This window comes from Giraffa tippelskirchi, chromosome 2 (genome assembly GCF_054371585.1).
Source record: "Giraffa tippelskirchi isolate mGirTip1 chromosome 2, T2T-mGirTip1v1.2.pri, whole genome shotgun sequence".
Taxonomy (NCBI): domain Eukaryota; kingdom Metazoa; phylum Chordata; class Mammalia; order Artiodactyla; family Giraffidae; genus Giraffa; species Giraffa tippelskirchi.
Window position 1 is genome coordinate 154,273,581 of NC_137276.1, and position 18,380 is coordinate 154,291,960.

The 18,380-nt window shown below is 42.6% G+C and overlaps 1 protein-coding gene across 11 annotated transcripts in view; it reads right to left on the reverse strand.

Moving 5' to 3' along the window:
- Positions 1-208: 208 nt before the first annotated feature.
- The window catches only part of ETV5 (ETS variant transcription factor 5), a 57,363-nt gene continuing 39,191 nt past the window's right edge, over positions 209-18,380 (reverse strand). For 7 of the 11 annotated variants that reach the window (XM_081571400.1, XM_081571392.1, XM_081571390.1 and 4 more), the window contains 6 exons: positions 16,564-16,823; positions 15,259-15,315; positions 10,905-10,973; positions 10,592-10,761; positions 5,953-6,054; positions 209-2,683 (listed from right to left, as the gene is read on the reverse strand). In XM_081571400.1, the coding sequence (XP_081427526.1) occupies positions 2,462-2,683; positions 5,953-6,054; positions 10,592-10,761; positions 10,905-10,973; positions 15,259-15,315; positions 16,564-16,735 (792 nt within the window). In that variant the 5' untranslated portion in view covers positions 16,736-16,823 and the 3' untranslated portion in view covers positions 209-2,461. The remainder of the gene's footprint in view (positions 2,684-5,952; positions 6,055-10,591; positions 10,762-10,904; positions 10,974-15,258; positions 15,316-16,563; positions 16,824-18,380) is intronic. The other 4 variants (XM_081571395.1, XM_081571391.1, XM_081571398.1 and 1 more) reach the window with 1 other exon arrangement.

Below are 18,380 nucleotides of genomic sequence, written 5' to 3' on the forward strand. Positions count from 1 at the left end.
TGCTTCTACTCTTTTGGATCCAAATGTTTAGCCAGAGTTTGAGAGATGAGACTAGAAGAGAGAAGCTGTGCACAAGTTGACTCTCAACTCTACGGTCATAAGGCTAGATAGCTAAGAGGGGGAGAGAAGGAGAGGGAGAGAAAGGTGCCAGGTGATTTCTGCTTACTTTAATACGGGGCCAAGAAAGATGCGGGTTTCAGCCACTTGGTAAACTGAAAGCAAACTTCTTTATTGTACACAGTACAGAATATAACGCAGCTTGGCAGGATGCAAACAGCCCTGCGCAGGGGAAAAGTATTTCAAATCAACTGGCAGATTAAAGCCTTTCTGCACTGTAGATTTTCCACACTCTGGAAAAGAAGCAAAAACAAAAACCCAAAAAACCCCAAATCATCAGGGAGGTGCATGAGTCCGATGGGAATGCAACGGTGACGCCGCCATCCTGTGTCCCAAGACCGCATGGGCCACGTGGCCATAGCGGAGGAGGGGAGCTCAGGCTACAGACGATTCTTTTCATACTTGCTAAGACAGCATAAATCCATCAAAAAAAAAAAAAAAAAAATCCCAACAAAACCCAAACCCGGATAAGAAAGGAAAAAAAAATCCTATACAGCATTTACAACAAATTAACCTCTAGCCAGCTTGGGGTAAAATATGCATCTATGTATAGACTATGTGTAGGTTAGAAAGCTATAAATACCATTTGGAAAGAGTCCTTTGATTAGAATACAATGCTAATTAAGGCCCAAGCTACAGGTGCAATACCTTTGTGGGCTAATTAGCTTCCAAGAGGGAAACCTTGTATTTCCACAGCTATGAAATGCACCCCTTATCTGTGACCCTTTTCACAAACGTGTTCCTGGTCACCTGGGGGACTGTTTGAGACTACAGAGCATTCCATCAATAGAAAAACAAAGCACTGTCCTTTGTGTATGAAGAGTAGCATAATCATTCTTTCTGTGCTCAGTGTCAAGGGAGGCACAGAGCTCTCTCAACAGCAGGCAGCAAGGTGCTACCACTTTCTAATGCCTTTTCCTCTACTTTGAGCTTTCATGTAGCTTTAGCTGGGTTGTTTAAAACTTTTCCAATAAAATTCAGCAATCAGAGAACTCTTTTGTAAAGTGGCAGGAAACTAAGGCGCTAGTACTGTTTTACCTGTTGGTGTCGCGCATACGTCTCAAACCCTATTGAATCATATGCAGGGTTTAAAGTCCGAGGGTTTAAAGAAAAAGGAAAAACAAAAATGGATGAAATGGAAATTGTCATCAGTCATGCCCAGGGAAGACTCCCTAGGGTTTCCATCAGGTGACCAGGTTTCAAATGGACATGACATGTATTATGTACATATGCTTTCCAGAGAGGGCATGGGAGGGAACATTGGGGACTATACACATAGAATCTAAACGGTGTGTCCAGGCTGCCCTGCACACCTCAAAAATGTACAACTCAGGTGCAAATGTTCCGTCAGGCTGTCTGGTGCAGAAAGCACAAAGCAGGCAATAAAGAGGGCTTGTACTCAGCCAAGGGGACGCCCCCAGCAAAGCCCCTTTCAAGCTGCAGCGTCTTCAGAAGTCGGCACTGCCCTGTTTAAAGGACACAGTGCACAGTTACCAAAAGGTTTGTTTTTTTTTTGCTTTAAATACCAAAACTACAAAAATCAGTTTATAAACTGGTTTTCCAAAACAAAACAATCCCCCGAATCAAAGCAAAACAAAATACTGTCAAAAGTGTTAATCACCTTCTCCTAAAATTAAAGCCATCCACACACAGCCATGTGACTGGGAAGAGAGAGGGGGCTTGCTCTACTTGGTGACCACATGGCCAGAAGGTTCCCAAGAGTAGCAATGGTTTATTTGAGAACCGTGGAGTGGGTAACAGCTATTCATACTTTTCCCTTTCTTTCTAGACCAAGGCAAAAGATTTCAGTGAGCTGCAAGAGCTGTCCAAGTTTTAAGGTAATACTTGGCAACCCTTCATGGTTTGAGCCTCAACTTAGCCTACCTCCTGTTCTATGGGTTTTGTGACTCAACTTTTTCAATAAATTGTGCAAATCAGAGCCCTTCTATGTAAAGGCATTTAGTAGTCCTTGATCAATGCAGATTGTCACATACTCTGTCCTGGTTTGTGGGTACCAACCTGAACAAGGTATTGCTTTGCATATATATTGTCCATGGGAAGGAGGCTCCATTTCAATCGCTTCCCAGAAACCTTGTCAGGATCAAGAGCTGAGGCACCAGCCTTTGGGTGGTTTTCTGCCCCTCCCTGTTCCCACTCCCCCACCGAAGTTTCTGTCTTTAAGGGTGTCAATCTGGAGACAGATTGGATTCTCTATCTCCGGAGACAGATAATACTCAAAGGGCAAGCTTTAGGAACAGCCAGAAACACAAACAAAACCACTGTTCTCATTTGCCTGAATGGGAACTGCTAGCTCTAGGGTTTGGCCACTCAGCTGCTCAGAAACTTAGTAAGCAAAGCCTTCGGCATAGGGGAGGCTGCCGCAGCGGTCCACATCCAGGAGGTAAGCAGGGTTGTCCTCAAAGTGGGTCAGTGGCAGGGTGTCCTCCTCGCTGAGGTGGCACTCAGACTCTGCTTTCAGGAACGGACGTTGGTTGTCGGGGAAGGCCATGGAGAAAAGGGCATCGGGGTCACAGACAAACTTGTAGACGTATCGTTCCCCAGCCACCTAGAGAGAAAACGCACCTTATGAGGCCCAGTTGGAACAGGGCGTGGGGTGTGGGCACCAAGGGAAGAATGAGATATCTGTTAAGTCACCAAGTTCTTGGGCAGCCTGGGACCAACAGGCTCAATGGTAGTTGATTATCCAAATCCTTTGATTTATTTTGATAAACCATGGGGACCTGTTACCTGCTAAGTGTTTTGACACCACAATTTAGCAGCTGAAAAGAATATATGAATATTAAACTCAGGTTCTTCTTAAAAGAACATCCTCACTGTTAAAATCAGTCTAGAAACAACGGTTACGCTGAGGCTGCTGTTATGAGATATAAGGATTGAAAGATGCAGGAGTCAGCCCATGTGTTCAGTTTCCTCAAGTTTACAGTCTTCACAGGACAGCTTTGTTGTCCCACAGGGCTAGGAATTCAGAAGCTATGTGGGAATTTATAAGCTTGTTCCAAAACCAAACAGAACTGCTTTTTGGCTTACCTGCAGTTAAAAATGACTAATGCCATAGTTTTGCTACACTGAAGGAACTGAAAACTACCTTTATATGAATTTTATGCATTATAACATTACTTGAACCAACTAGTCTTGATTAAGGGTGGCAGGTGTATACAATCACTCATTCCTATTTGGGTTTTTTAAAAGGCAGTTTACTGTTAAATCTCTGGTTCCCCAGCCAGAGTCAGTTCACATGTGGAAGAGCTAGGCAGGAGGATACAGTGATGATAATACTAGCTCCGAAAGTTCGAGTGAATGGCTTCCAGCCCTGGCTTGGTCACTAACAAGTCTCAATCTCTATGAATCTCAGTTTTCCCTTTCCAAACCTGAGGGTATGGAACTAGTGCTTTTCTGAGTCCCTCCCCAGATCTGTACGCTACCACTCCTCTTTCATTTAGTCCTCATTTACTCATAGGTCACATAATAAAGCAATGATCTCTTACACTGGATAGCATGTTACTATTTTAGGACATTTTCACATATATATTACCCCTTTGAGATTATATCAAGAATTATTAGCTACACTTTCACTGGAAACAGGCTTTGGAAGATTGAATTCCTGTGCCTTCCTCTGTACTATTTTATGCTTATTTCTCAGAGTTCTCTTCTTCTTTCTTAGAAAACCTAGGAACAAGTTCATAGGCGCAATTCATTGCTGATAGTTCAAGTTAACTGTCTTGGTTACACTCCCTTGGATTGGATCTGTAGTTGGGAACCACAAAGCCAGTGGTTTCTTTTCTAACGGCCCTCCTTCCTAAGTTTAGAATTCTACCTGATAGTGTTAACACTGAACGGGGAGAGTGTGTGAATCTTGGAGTGGGGAAAGGGGTAGTGACTGCTAATGGGTTCAGGGTTTCTTTTTAGGGTGATAAATTGTTCTAATGGGCTTCCTGGTGGCTTAGTGGCTGGAATCCGCCTGCCAGTGCAGGAGACATGGGTTCGATCCTTGATCTGGGCAGATCCCCTGAAGAGGGAAATGGCAACCCACTCCAGTATTCTTGCCTGGAAAACCATATGGACAGAGGAGCCTGGTGGGCTACAGTCTCCGGGATTGCTGAGTCAGGCACTACTTAGCAACTGAACAACAACAAAATGTTCTAAAACTGATTGTGAGTGACAGCTGTACTACTCTGCATACATATTAAAACCCCACTGAATTGTACCTTTAAAAAGGGGGGGGGGATTAGGTAGAGTAGGGTGATAACCCATTTTAGAGAATCTATTAACTATGCCAAGTACTGAAGTCAAACCCTCAATTTTGCCCCAAAGGAGCTGATATTCCTGTGACAGATACTGACAAGCCAGGGAGTGATCTACAATACAGAGTAGGGAAGTGATGGAGATGAACGTAGGTGCTCTCAGAAACCGATGGGACCACGTAACTCAGCTTAAGAACTTTAGATTCTTGGAGTAAAGAGGTGATTGAGAAAACAAGTAGGGGCTGGCCAGGTAATGAAGGTGTTAGGAATGTTCTTAAGTAGGATGGTAGTTTAATAGGTGTTTTTTCATTTTATAATAGGCTCGATAACTTACATGACTGATAGTGTTTGTTTACCAAACAATACCTATTAAGAGAAAGATGGCTGTGGTAGTGGAAGCAAACAAGTGCAAGTGAGGAAATGAGGGTTAGATGGTGCCTTAGAGCCTGTATGAAGCATTAAAGTCTGAGTTTTATCCAGAAGACCATCCATGAAAAGTTTTAATAATTTAAGCAGATGAGAGGAATATGGGGTCATATTACCACCTGCCTATGAGAAGATAAGCCTGGTTTTAGCACAAGACAAGTTCTCAGTAACAATGATCATATAATTCTGAGTGCATCTACCATGTAAAGAATGCCTAAATGTATAAATGCTAGTATCTGGGTAACAGTACAGTATAAAATCTGGTTAAGAAAAACCAAAGATTTGCCATCTTTATCTTCTGCTTATACACGGCTTTTAAGATTTTGGTCTTTCACCACCTATCACAATAAGGATTTTGTTCTGGCTTCCTCAAAATATGCTTCATCCTTTATTCTGCAACTTGTTATCAGGCGATTCTGCTGCCATTTTGCAAATCTTTGGTTTTTAACTTGTAGTTTCCAGTTTTTGAAAAAGATTTTCTTACTCCTAACACTTAAAAGAGTATTAAACCAACATATTTGGAGGTCTTGGTGTCTTAACAACTAAAGACTTCAACTAAGCTCTTGTGGGAGCAGAGACCTTAAAGTTGATTCTCTCCCTGGCTCCTTTATGGATACAATAGTTGGCCTAAGTATCTGGACAATTAAAAATTTTTTTTCTTTCGTTGCACTGGGTCTCTGTTGCTGGATGCAGGCTTTTTCTAGTTGCAGCAGGGTGGGGGGGCTACTCATTGTGGTGGCTTCTCACTGCTGCAGAGCATGGGCTCTAGGTGGAAGGGCTTAGTTTCCCCACAGCATGTGGAATCTTCCTGAATCAGGGATCGAGCCCTTGTCCCCTGCATTGGCAAGTGGATTCTTAACCACTGGACCACCAGGGAAGTCCTATTTGGACATTTCTGTAAGTAGAGACAGTTTAAATAAAGCAGAGGAGGCTAATTTTCCTACAGAGTCTTCCACAACCTCTGGTTTTCAGGTACCTGAGAGTATTAAAGGTGCCTCTTTGTATCTCATTTTAAACTCATTTTTCCAAGATTTTTTCCTACCACAGAATCATGAAGCTAACATTTCCTCGAAGCCATTAGTCTTATTACAGAAGCCCTGGACAGTTTCTCGGAGAGTGATCTTAATTGTCTCTCATAATTGTTCACCTTCTGCATGATGCCCTTTTCATAGTAATAGCGTAGAGATCGGCTGAGCTTGTCATAGTTCATGGCTGGCCGGTTCTTCTGAATGCCCCAACGCCGAGCGACCTGAAGAGACAGGAAAGCAATGGAAACTCATTCCTTGGGTCTAGTGGGTTTCCTCCCAATCCCAGGAGAGCGTTCTAGAACCCAACTGTTCTGGTCAGTGATCCATTTCTCTGACCTGAATGGAAAAGCACTTAATTCCCTTAAGACAAACATTCAACAAAGGTGATGATTCAGTCATAGGTGTGATGAGGTGAGACCTGGAGGTGGAAGAATCCTAACATTTTAAGATTGCAGAGGGCTTGGCTAGCATCCCAGAGGAAGCAGGCTCTCTACTGTTTCTCCACATATGAATTATTGACCAATACCCATAGACCATTAACATGTTGCCATTAAGTGCTATGGTTTCTGTAGCAGTCAATAAGAAATAATTAGAATGGTCATTCCTGAAACATTAGAAACACACTAGTGAGTTGCTAATGGGCCAGCAGAGCAAAAGTTCAATTCTAATAAGATTGGAGAGGGGCTGGGAGATGTTTACGTATTGCAGCTCATGGGGTAAAAGGGAATCAGATCATTTCAGCCTGCTGCCATCCAATCCCCTGCTCCCAGTGGACTTGCAGAATGGACATTAAAACATGTAGCACCATTATCCATTTAATGAAAAATTAACATGGCTTCCCAAACAGTTGTGAAGTGCATTATATCTAACCTGATCCACCTGAGGTGCAGTGATTGGGGGATGTAATTGGAACTCTGGGCAAAAAAGCCTTAAAGCAAGAAAACTCAGCAGTGGAGTTTAGCAAGACAGTCAAGCAATTCTGCTGAAGTATCTCAACATCCCAAATCCTACGTATAAGGATGACTGTCTTGGAAATATGAGGCCTTTAAATGCATGCAAACCAGCGATCATATTTGGAACATTCTGGGTCAGTTTTGGAAACTTAACCAAAATAACTACATTCCTTTAAAAAAAACGGTAAACATGGAATGAGAAGTAGGGAGACTGCAAATGGAAAAGTGGATCATAAAGCCACATTTCACTGGAAGTATTATTCAAAAGGATTTGGGGCAGAATGAAAGCAACATCTCAACTCAGGATTCAAGATGACCTTTAATAAATATCAGAAATGATCTGATAAGGAAGAAATGCATCTGTCCTAATTATATTACAAAAACTCAACAGTCACGATTCCACTTTCCCTTGTAAGAAACTATGTGAAAGTTAAATTTCCATTCATTTGCTTTGTGCCCCACAGCACATGATACTCTGGTTTTCTGCCTCTCTCCATTCAACTCTTTGAAATGACCAAAAAGGCAAAATTAAGCAAAAACACATCCCCTGCTGAGAGAAAAATAGTTTAAGCCAATAGAAATAGTGGTAAGAAAGAAAAGCTGGTAAATCAATACATGTCCTTTTTTTTAAAAAAGAAATAACACCATGAAGGTATTATTGAACTGTTGTTGGCCACAGGTGATGCAGGAACCCTTAAAAGAGGCCCGCCCAGCCTCATCATTTGACTGTATTGCAGTAGTGGAAAACAATCCTTGACTATTTAACTTCAGCCGTGACCTTTCTTTGCTGTCACTTGCATATGCAGTAGCTTACTGGAGAGAGGTTTTATATATGCGTAGACTTCAAAGCAGCTCTGGTAGCCATAGTTACTGACTCATCCTCTTGGGCCAGGGCCCTGTGATTCAGTAGCCCTCACCGGGGCTGCTCCTAATGCAGTAATCATGATGCGGCACAACTGCAGAGCAGCTGGGAATAACGGCTGCCCCATTTTTTGGTGGGTGGAGGGAGCAGGCAATAGCTCGCTGCCAGCTCCTTCTTTCCTTCATCTTTCACATTTGTTAACTTTGATAGCATCTTGAGGATGGAGGCCGAAGGAGTTAAAAACAAAACAAAACCCAAAATTCACATCTCTCTTCCTCTCTTTGTAAGAGCGCAGCCACAGCACAGGGAACGGCTCTTTCTAAGCAGCACGTCCTTTTAAACCTCCCCATGGCATCAGTTATCTGCCACATGTTCAACAAACAACCCTACCCCCCAAAATATTCATTAATGCAGATTCACAGTTAAAATGGCTCCAGATTAAAGCCGAGTCAGTCATAATTGAGAGGGTGCTAAGCTGGATGACTATCAAAAGACATTTGATTAGGGGGCCTGCCAAAACGCAGTTCTAAAACCACAATTTCCATGCACAGTGTAATGGATATTATGGATAATTACCCAGAGTGCACTACTCAGCCACACAGCTGCCTACAATTACGTCCCAAACAGCTTCCTCCTCCGCTTCACCCTTCAAGCTCCCCCATGACAACTTCTTACAGCATTTTTCGAGGAGTTGGTATCTTCCTGACACTACCAAGAGAAGGGCCCGCCAAGTTATACAAGAATTAGAGAGTGGGGAAAAAAATGCTGCATGTCCTGGGGCCAAAACGCACACAGGAACAGAGCTGATCCTGGGGTTAAGGGAATGGAACATTCCGAGTTCACAGAATGCTCGGGGATTTCAAGCTGCGGTGGCAAGAAGTACTTTCTGAAGAAACAGAGCTGTTTAATCAGCTGAGAGAGGCAAGGCCACCAGAAGACTGCCCTGTGACTGGGCAGCTTGGCATTTATGTGAGCATTCTGGATTAGCATTAGTTTCTTTAAGAAAGCCGGGGTCCTTTGCCATCTGTTCATCATTTTCTTTACCATTGGTCAGAGAGCAACAGATTCAATAACGGCTTTACAAAGGGTCATAACCAGGTTTACCTGCAGCTGTCCAGTCTCTGCTTAGGCCTGAGGCAGTGGCAATAAAGTTGTAAAAGGTCCTCTTTGTGAAATGAGATAAATCAAAAAGGGCTGCTCACATGACAGACTTGACTTTCAAAAAGCCTCAGTGAGTCTGGGCGACATGCTTTCCTCAAGCCTCATACAAACCAGGCCACATTATGAGGAAAAGAATGTGGGGTGGATGCTTTTCAGTGTGGCTGGAAACATGGCTCTGTTTCTACATGACTTAGCCAAAAGACACCCTCAGGAGAACACAGCAGTACCAAATTTTGGCTCTGAAGGTAGAACAAGTCTTAACAGAAATTGTATATGTACATACATATGTATATCTTCTCTGACAGCCTTTAATGAAACCTGCCTTCCTCTACCAGTCAGGATTCTCCTTAAGCCTCTAATTCACACATTCTCCTTTGCTCATCTTAACTTTCAGGCCATTTTCTTCCTCCAAATTTCCTGCTGTCAACCCCTATGCCCACCCGTCCCCTTGCGTGTACTAAAGTGAGCCCTGGAACTGACTGAACAACATCTACAACTGCAGTTCCTGTTCAGAAGCCTTTGAGAGCATTGTTCTCATTACAATCACACCAACCCAAAGAGACCTTTTTGTTCTGCTGGCTTCATGTGCAACACTCAAGTATATGCTACCAAAAGAAGCATATGTCAGACTTTCAGGGAAGTTATTTCTTCTCCATTTCTAATCTCTAGTTTCTAAATCAAACAAAAATCAACCCCTTTGAAATAATGGCAAGCCCAGAGCCTGACTTAATTTGCTTTGTGATATTTAAGAAAGGGGAGATTCTATGATGTGTCCTCTCCTTTGAAGAAATGGCATTGGTTCTGTCCACTGGCCCTTCTGTCAATCTGGGCAAAAAGACAGTAACAATGTTTTTTTCTATTAACAAAATAAGGGAGGTTTTTTCTATTAACAAAATAAGGAAGGTCTGTTATCTCATTGTGATATTTTAAAAAAGAGATAGTAAGAACTTGATGACACTAACTTTTTTGTTTTTGCTGTGCAGGGTCTTCACTGCTACACCAGTTTTTCTCTAGTTGAGGTGAGCAGGGGCTACTCTAGTTACAGTGCTTGGGCTTCTCACTGTGGGGGCTTCTCTTTTGTGGAGCACAGGCTCTAGAATGTTCGGGCTTCAGCAGTTTCGGCCTGTGGGCTCAGTAGTTATGGCTGACTCTCGAGTACAAGCTCAGTACTTGTGGTACACAGAGCTTAGTTGCTCTGTGGCATGTGGGGATTTCCCAGACCCGGTACTGAACCTGTGTCTCCTGCATTGGCAGGTAGATTCTTTACCACCAAGGAAGCTCCTGTGATATTACATTAGCAAAACAAAACAAAACACTAGGTTTCTGAGATTGAGATTGACTCATCTCTGATAATGTTATTTCTCTAGAGCCATTTTAAATACACCATAGGACAGTTGCAACCTATATTATCAAAAATGTCTTACAATCTGTTCACATAATCCCTGACACAGGCTATGACAAATGAGGGCTTACACCAAAAAAGAGTTGGTATCACTGAAAGAACACTTGAAAGACTTTCCAAGAGAGAAAGCAGACCCTTTTAGAATGTAAGTCTTCATGGCCTTCTTCCCTCCCCAGAGTTTGCAGAAGGGTTACTAATACTTTTTACATATTTTGCAGTGGAGAACTTTGCCTGTCCCATTAATAGAGAACGCACTGCCAGGCCCACTGGCCAGGCCAGAATCTGAATGAGAACAGCATATCTGACACAGTAAAAAAGCTAGGTGGAGAACTAAATAGGAACAAACATCAACAAATCAAAAATCAGCACCCAGTGCTTACCTCTTCAGGTTCTATCAGCTTGAATTCCATGCCTCGGCCTGTCCAGGCAATGAAGTGGGCGTTGGCTGGGTCGTCAAGAAGGGTAACCAGGAACTGCCACAGCTGAAGGGAACCTCGCCTCTGGTAAGGGGGCCCCTCCCGATACATGGTGGGCTCTTGTTTCACTTTGCCTGTTTGGGATAAAGATACATATACGGTACTTTAGCCTCAAGTTTCTCACCTGATTTGGGAAAATGTCATCAATCTGGAATCAAGATGACTGGTGAAGGTGCAAGAATTCCAGCTTTGCACCAAACCAGATGGGGCTACTTACCTTCCAGTCTCTCGGGAACGACACAAGTGTCGTCAAAGTACAACCGGGGATCCTTCTCATATGAAAAACCTGAAGGAGAATTTAGAAAGAACATGTTGCTTAACATGGATCTCTTCTATGAAAACTCTGAAGGACTAGAACAGAATTTTCTACCATTTCAGGTCCTCAGTCCAATGAACTGCTGCATCTATGCCAGATTGAATTTGGGAGAGAACTTCACAAGAACCTAGGTGTTTGTGTTCTGATGCAATTGCCTGCTTTGCAGTCAGAATGGCATCGATTTCTGCTATTAGAGCCGAGACTGCAGGGAGGCACTGAATCACCAGAACGTTCCTGCACATCTTACTCCTGAGGTCTTCATGGATCAGTGACTAAGCCTTTATATCTGAAATGACATCTCATCTATTTCAGCTGGCCTCACTCGGGGGGGGGGATCTAATTGATCTATATATGGTCTTGCCATTTCCCTTTTAGCAAATATTAATTTCAATCTTTCGTACAGCTTGTCCATGCTGCCCACACACTTCATTCAATTATGAAAGAGCTTGGAAGGTAGAAAATGATGCCAAATGAGTAAAGACTATGACAAACAATAATTTGAAAGGTAAGTTGGAGGTATCATCACCTCCAGACACTGTGGAAGGAATATGAAGAGATATTCCAGCAATAACACTTATTGCATTGTTAAGAAAACAGGAGAACTGACTGGCCCAACAACATATGTAAGTGGAAATGAAAGGAAGGCAGGGCAAAAAGTGGAAGATGTCCAGGAGAAGGAAGGATGATGGCTTGGCATTCTAAACCCACTAATCTGGGACTTTCCTGGTGGTCCTGTGGTTAGGACTCCAGGCTCCCAATGCAGGGGGCACCAGTTCAATCTCACTGGGGAACTATGCCACATGATAGGGCCAAAAAAGTAAACCCACTAACCCCTAATATGGGTTCAGTGCTGACTACCAGGTCAGCAGGCACCCTGACGAGGCCAGTGGCTCAAAGCACAGCCAGTTAATAAACAGGCATGGTGGGACCACACCCTTGCTTGGGGTCCAGCCTACTTCAGGGGTGAGCATCCCTGTGTACTCCCTTCTAACCTCATGCTTCTCAAGAGGAAGCACCATGAGCTCCTGTTTGCATAGCGGTGCTCCTCGTGCTCAGTTCTCCGGTCAGCTCGTCTGGCATGTGACCAGGCTTATGAGTGTCAAGTATGTGGTCCAGGCAGGCAGGGGAGGCCATTTGCAGTGAAGAATGAGCACTAGATTTTTGAGAGGGATTTTTCTATGACTTAAACTCCCTGGGTAAAGGTGTCAAGAAATTATCTGTTCATCACAATCAGCTTGGATCAAGTTCTTCTTGGCAGGATCAGCACCATTTTAAAGAGGCCTGGGGTTGGGAAAACACTGCCCAACTTGGAAACAGATTGTTTTCAGGTTTCGTATTATTCATTTTTGTTTCCTCAGCCCCAAGCACTTTTTTTTCTCAGCTTAACTACAAAGAAGTATATTTTTATGTAATCCAATAGATATTTATGCTGGGCACATATTTGTGCTCGAGAAGAGGGTAGACAGAATAATACAGACTCGGTGCTTGCTCTAATGTAGCTTGCATCCCAACTGGTGGAGACAGATGACAAAGTAGGCAAAAACAAAACAAAACAAAAACCATGGTGTAATGTGAAGAGCATGGGCCCTGAAGCCAGACTGATTGGACCTAGGTTAACTGTGTGGCCTGGAACAAATTAATCTCTCAGTGCTCCATTTTTCTCATCTAAGGATTGCAGAAGATAATTCCTACCTTACAGGCTTGTTAGTGAGAATTTAATGAGTTGATATATACTCTGTTCATTGACTGATTTATCCTTACAACAGAGAGCTTAAGAATAGCTCCCAGTACATAGGTGTGCAGTGCGTGATAGTTACAAGCAATCAAGACAGTAAGGACCTGCACACTGTGATAAATCTCTCCAGTTAATTTCTTAATAGCACTTACCTTTTTCTGTCATGGGATTCTAAGTTTCTAGAGGGTACGGACCATATTCTGAATATCTTAGCATCCTTATAGCACCTAGTACATAAGTGCTCAATAACTACAGGAATAAATATGAAGGAATCTACAGTTTTCCATTAAAAGATTTAAGAATGCAATGCTAACTTCTCAGGGACTCCTATAATTTTCCAGTTTGGTACTAGGAAACTGATTTACAACAAATTGTCATAATTTATATTAAGAATTCAATAATCCATCATGCTTCATATTTTCTGCCTTGGCTGCTGGGAAGCTATGTATTTCCTGACTTTCTACATGAATTTTGCTGCTCTGATGTTTTAACAGCCTTAATATAAAGTCAAAAGTAAACTACGAAGTTTACACACCTGCCAAAACTGCTCTGTTATATTTAGAGCTTTTCTTTGAGCATAATACACTCACAGTATATAGGGGGAAAAATGTAAACCTAGATTAAATTCTAGGTTTGGTTTTCAAACTAATCAGGTGAAGCCCTGCCCATGAATATCATTCTGGTGTATTTTGTGGTTTCTAGTCATTGCCACATGTGGTTCTCTAAAACATCTGGAAGATGCTGTTGGTTTAGGTGAATTTGTCAGTTGAATTTGCACAGCAGTTGTATCAGTTGTGGTCACAACCATCTAATCACTCAAAGGTGGCAGGAAGGAAGAACCTGTTTGAGGGGCAAAGTGGAAATGAAAGACTCAAAATAGTATGAAAAGATTCCAGGTGAATGCTAAGGCAGGATGGCTATCCTAGTAATCACAGATGCCAATCAGAAACACTTGTCTCACTAACTTTCACGGGCATCTGTGGTCAAGCCTGTATAAGGAGAAAAAAACTGTGTCAGGGTAATTTAGGGCAATTAAGAATGCAGATATCTTTGAAACTAACTTCTTTGATGTGTGTGGGGTCAGGGACAAAATGGGGGAAAACACAAGCTCACCAGATATTCTGTGCGTAGTAAGCAGCCTCAATGCCTTACTAAAAGTATTTCCTTAAAGAGCATGCGCCTCTTTAAATGTTGTAATTATGCAAAGTGTTTTCCTCTTTCCTAGTTCGCCTGCTGCAGACATCAACTGCTGCAGAAACATTTGGGAACCTGGAAGAGAGCCCTATACATGTGTGCCCATCACAGAGGTGCAGCAGACAGCCCTTCCTTCCCAGGGCTGGACACTCACTCAGAATATCCCTGGGTGCCCGTGCAGCCACACTTGGTCTCCCTTCCAACCAAGTTATTGGGAGGCAGCCACCCATAGAAATCTCTCTTGTGAACCAATCACTCATAATAACCAGCCAGTGCTTCCCAGTGCTGATTTACCAGCTCTTTCAAACTATCTCTAAAAACTCTAAAACAGTGGTTGTTATCCTTGGACACAACAGAATTGCCCAGGGAGCTTTACAAACTACTAATGCCCAAGCCCTGTCCCGGAATTTCTGATTTAGTTGCTCTGGGTGAAGCCTAGACACCAGAAGTTTTAACAGCTCCCCAGGTGATTCTAGGGATTCCTAGGCAGCACAGCAGTAAACAACTCGCCTGTCAAAGCAGAAGATGCAAGAGACGTGGGTTTGATCCCTGGCTCGGGAAGATCCCCTGGAGGAGGAAATAGCAACCCACTCCAGTATTCTTGCCTGGAGAATTCCTTGGATGGACTCTGGCGGGCTAGAGTCCATGGGGTTGCAGAGTCGGACAAGACTGAGGGACTGAGCACGTGTGTGATTCTAACGTGTAGCCAGAGCTGAGCCTTCCAACTATAGCAGTTCTCTAATGTGAGGGTGCATCATGGTTGCCTGGAGGGCCTGTTGGAATACAGAGCTGGGCCCTACCCCTGGAGACTGATTCAGTAGGTCTGGGGTGGGGCCTGAAAATCTGTATGTCTAACAAGTCCCAGGTGAAGCTGATGCTGCAGGGTTGGAGAATCACACTGCTCTAGATACTTACAGAGATGTGCATGACAAGAAATAAGACATACTTCTGAGGAAATGTTCTAAGAAAGAAATCCTTCCATGTTTCAATGTTCAAAAGAAGTCCTGAAGGTCATGACGTGGTTCCTAAGTTCCAGTTTAGATAGTGTTATCTACAGCTGTATGACCTCCTTGCATGGAAAAGTAGAAACCAGGCAGCTCACTTTCTTTCTTAAAAGTTAGGGTCATTACTGCTGAAAAAGATGGCAGCCCTCACAGGTCAGGAGCTTGCCTCAAACTCTGTGTGCAAGATGACTGGGGATCACAATCAGTGAGTGCTCGTGTTCACAAGCTAAGGAAGGTTTGAACTATGATCTCAAATCTTAGCTTGGAAACTGAGCCACTTTGGGCTTCCTTGAATATTATTATTTCTTAAAGAGCTACTTACCTTCATGGCTACCAGAGAAGTAGCCCCCTCTCATGTAGGACTGGCAGTTAGGCACTTCTGAAAGAGAAACACACTCCTGTCAATGGTCTCTGCAGCTGAAATTGGCAGAGGGAAAGCCCTTAAACCTCCAGTCCCGAGGCATGTCTTTCTGGCCTTGTCTTGGGAAAGGGGTACCACCCCTTTTTTACACCACCCCTAAAAAAAATCTAAAATAAGGGGAAATAAAGAAGAGGAAAGAGTTTCTAAACATGCAAGCTGCAAAATTCCCACTCTTCCCATTAATGATCTCATTTGATAAGCTTGGCCTACAAGATGGGTAATCAGTGAATGTGTGAGTGGGGGTACAGAGGACCCCCAAAGATAGCTGGAACTTTGTGTTTAACTTTCTAGACAAGAAGCCCAAAAGCAAACAATAGGTGTTTCAAGATGTCTCTCCCTGTGTACACTGGCAGCTGAAGGACACAGGAATTTTCCCAGATGAAAGTATTGCAACAGAGTAGTGACTCCTATGAAGCAACCAACAGGACAAACTTTTCCATGGCATACCCAGATCCCACACAGCCATGACAAACCAGATACTTTCTCAGAACACTATTCAACAACAGAGTCCCGTCCTACATGTGGACTCTCCTAAACTTATATTGGGAGTTCAGTGGGTCATTGTATTCAAAAAAGGTCACAAGACTAGAGGCAAGACTGCTGCTGCTACTAAGTCACTTCAGTTGTGTCTGACTCTGTGCAACCCCATAGACAGCAGCCCACCAGGCTCCGCCGTCCCTGGGATTCTCCAGGCAAGAATACTGAAGTGGGTTGCCACGTCCTTCTCCAGTGCATGAAAGGGAAAAGTGAAAGTGAAGTCACTCAGTCCTGTCAGACTCTTAGCGACCCCATGGACTGTAGCCTACCAGGCTCCTCCATCCATGGGATTTTCCAGGCAAGAGTACTGGAGTGGGGTGCCATTGCCTTCTCTGGAGGCAGGACTAACATGCAGAAATATCCTTTGTCCAGTGACTTGAAGATAACAGGCCTTAAAGGGCATCACCAAGACTGGGAGCCAGCAATCTTCAGGTATGGACTCAGATATACTCTGCATGACATCTGAATGTCTACTGTGCTTCCTACCATTTGCACGACTTTTCTGTTTTGTATTAAGTTATGCATAAACACGTTTGCTTTACTAGCTCCTAACTTCTTTGAGGGCAAATTTTAGAAAACTATTCCCCAAAACCCTGCACACAGAAGGCACTCAGTAACAGCCAGACGAATGAGATGATGAAGAAAGGAAACGTATGATGTTATGCTCACCTGAATCAACGCAGTAATCCCGGGGCTCCTGCTTGATTCCCATTGGTGACTGGAACCCATGTGCTGGGGGACCAGGCATGCCTGGGACCCCATGTTCATAGAGTGGGTCATGGTATTCTTGTTTGAATCCCTGAGGGGGTGGGGGAGCTGCAGGAACAATAGGTTCTGACATTTGCCGGTGGTAATTAGGGCGATTATCTCCAGGAACTCCTGACTGAGGAGGGAAGGGGTGGCAGGGTTCAGACAGCTGTCTCTGAAATCTGCAATAAGAAAGTAGTTACACTGTTTAAGTATGAATAGGATGAATACCTACTATGATTTTAGCATTGAGGATTACAAATTCAAAGTACTCATTAATGCTTATTTCTGGATATTTCATCCTTTTCCCCAAAATTATATCACACATTTTATTTTATTTTATTTATTTATTTATTTATTTATTTTTAAAAATAAATTTATTTATTTTAGTTGGGGGCTAATTACTTTACAATATTGTAATAGTTTTTGCCATACATTGACATGAATCAGCCATGGGTTTACATGTGTTCCCCTTCCTGGACCCCCCACCCACCTCCCTCCCCATCCCATCCCTCTGGGTCATCCCATGCATCGAACATGGAATGGTGTTCTGTTTCACATATGATAATATACATGTTTCAATGCTATTCTCCCAGAACGTCCCACCCTCACCTTCTCCCTCAGAGTCCATAAAATTGTTCTATGCATCTGTGTCTCTTATTCTGTCTCGCATATAGGGTTATCGTTACCATCTTTCAAATTGCATATATATATGCATTAGTATACTGTATTGGTGTTTTTCTTTCTGGCTTACTTCACTCTGTATAATGGGCTCCAGTTTCATCCATCTCAGTAGAACCGATTCAAATGTATTTTTTTTAATGGCTGAGTAATATTCCATTGTGTATATGTACCATAGCTTCCTTATCCATTCGTCTGCTGATGGACATCTAGGCTGCTTCCATGCCCTGGCTATTGTAAACAGTGCTGCGATGAACATTGGGGTACACGCGTCTCTTTCAATTCTGGTTTCTTCGGTGTGTATGCCCAGCAGTGGGATTGCTAGGTCATATGGCAGTTCTATTCCCAGTTTTTTAAGGAATCTCCACACTGTTCTCCATAGTGGCTGTACTAGTTTGCATTCCCACCAACAGTATATCACACATTTTAAACCTCTTGAGTCAGGAACTGGCCAAAAAAAAAAAAAATTACTACATCATGGTTTATTTTTCGTGCGTGTTTACTGCATGCACAGTCTATGTGTATAGTTGAGCCAGATTATGTATCTGAATATATAAAACCAACTATTTGCAAATATCACTAACATTAGGTTATGTTTGTTCATTGATTCATTCACTCATCCGTAGACAGAATTGATGTTTAAAGACCAAAGAGTATTTAACCAGAAATTAACCAGTTAGAAAACGTAGTTCTAAAAAAAAAAAAGCCATATGTAATAGCAATCAAAAACAAAATCCCTAAGAAAAATCACAAAATGTGTAGGCTATACAACAAAACTTAAAACTTTTCTGAGCAACAGATGTAATTAAAGATAAAATGTTTAGGGCTTGGAAAGTTTTCACTCACTGAAAATTATTCTATAAAAGCAATGCCTTCCCAACCAATTCAACAAAATGATTCTAAATTTTATTTAAGTGATTAATTGTGAATGCTCTACTAGATATTGACAAATATCATTAAGCCACAACAATTGAAATACAAAGAATGAAAGATATGTCAAAGGATCAACTAAGTCACAAACTTAGAATAAGTCAAGAATATTCCAAAATTTTCTACTT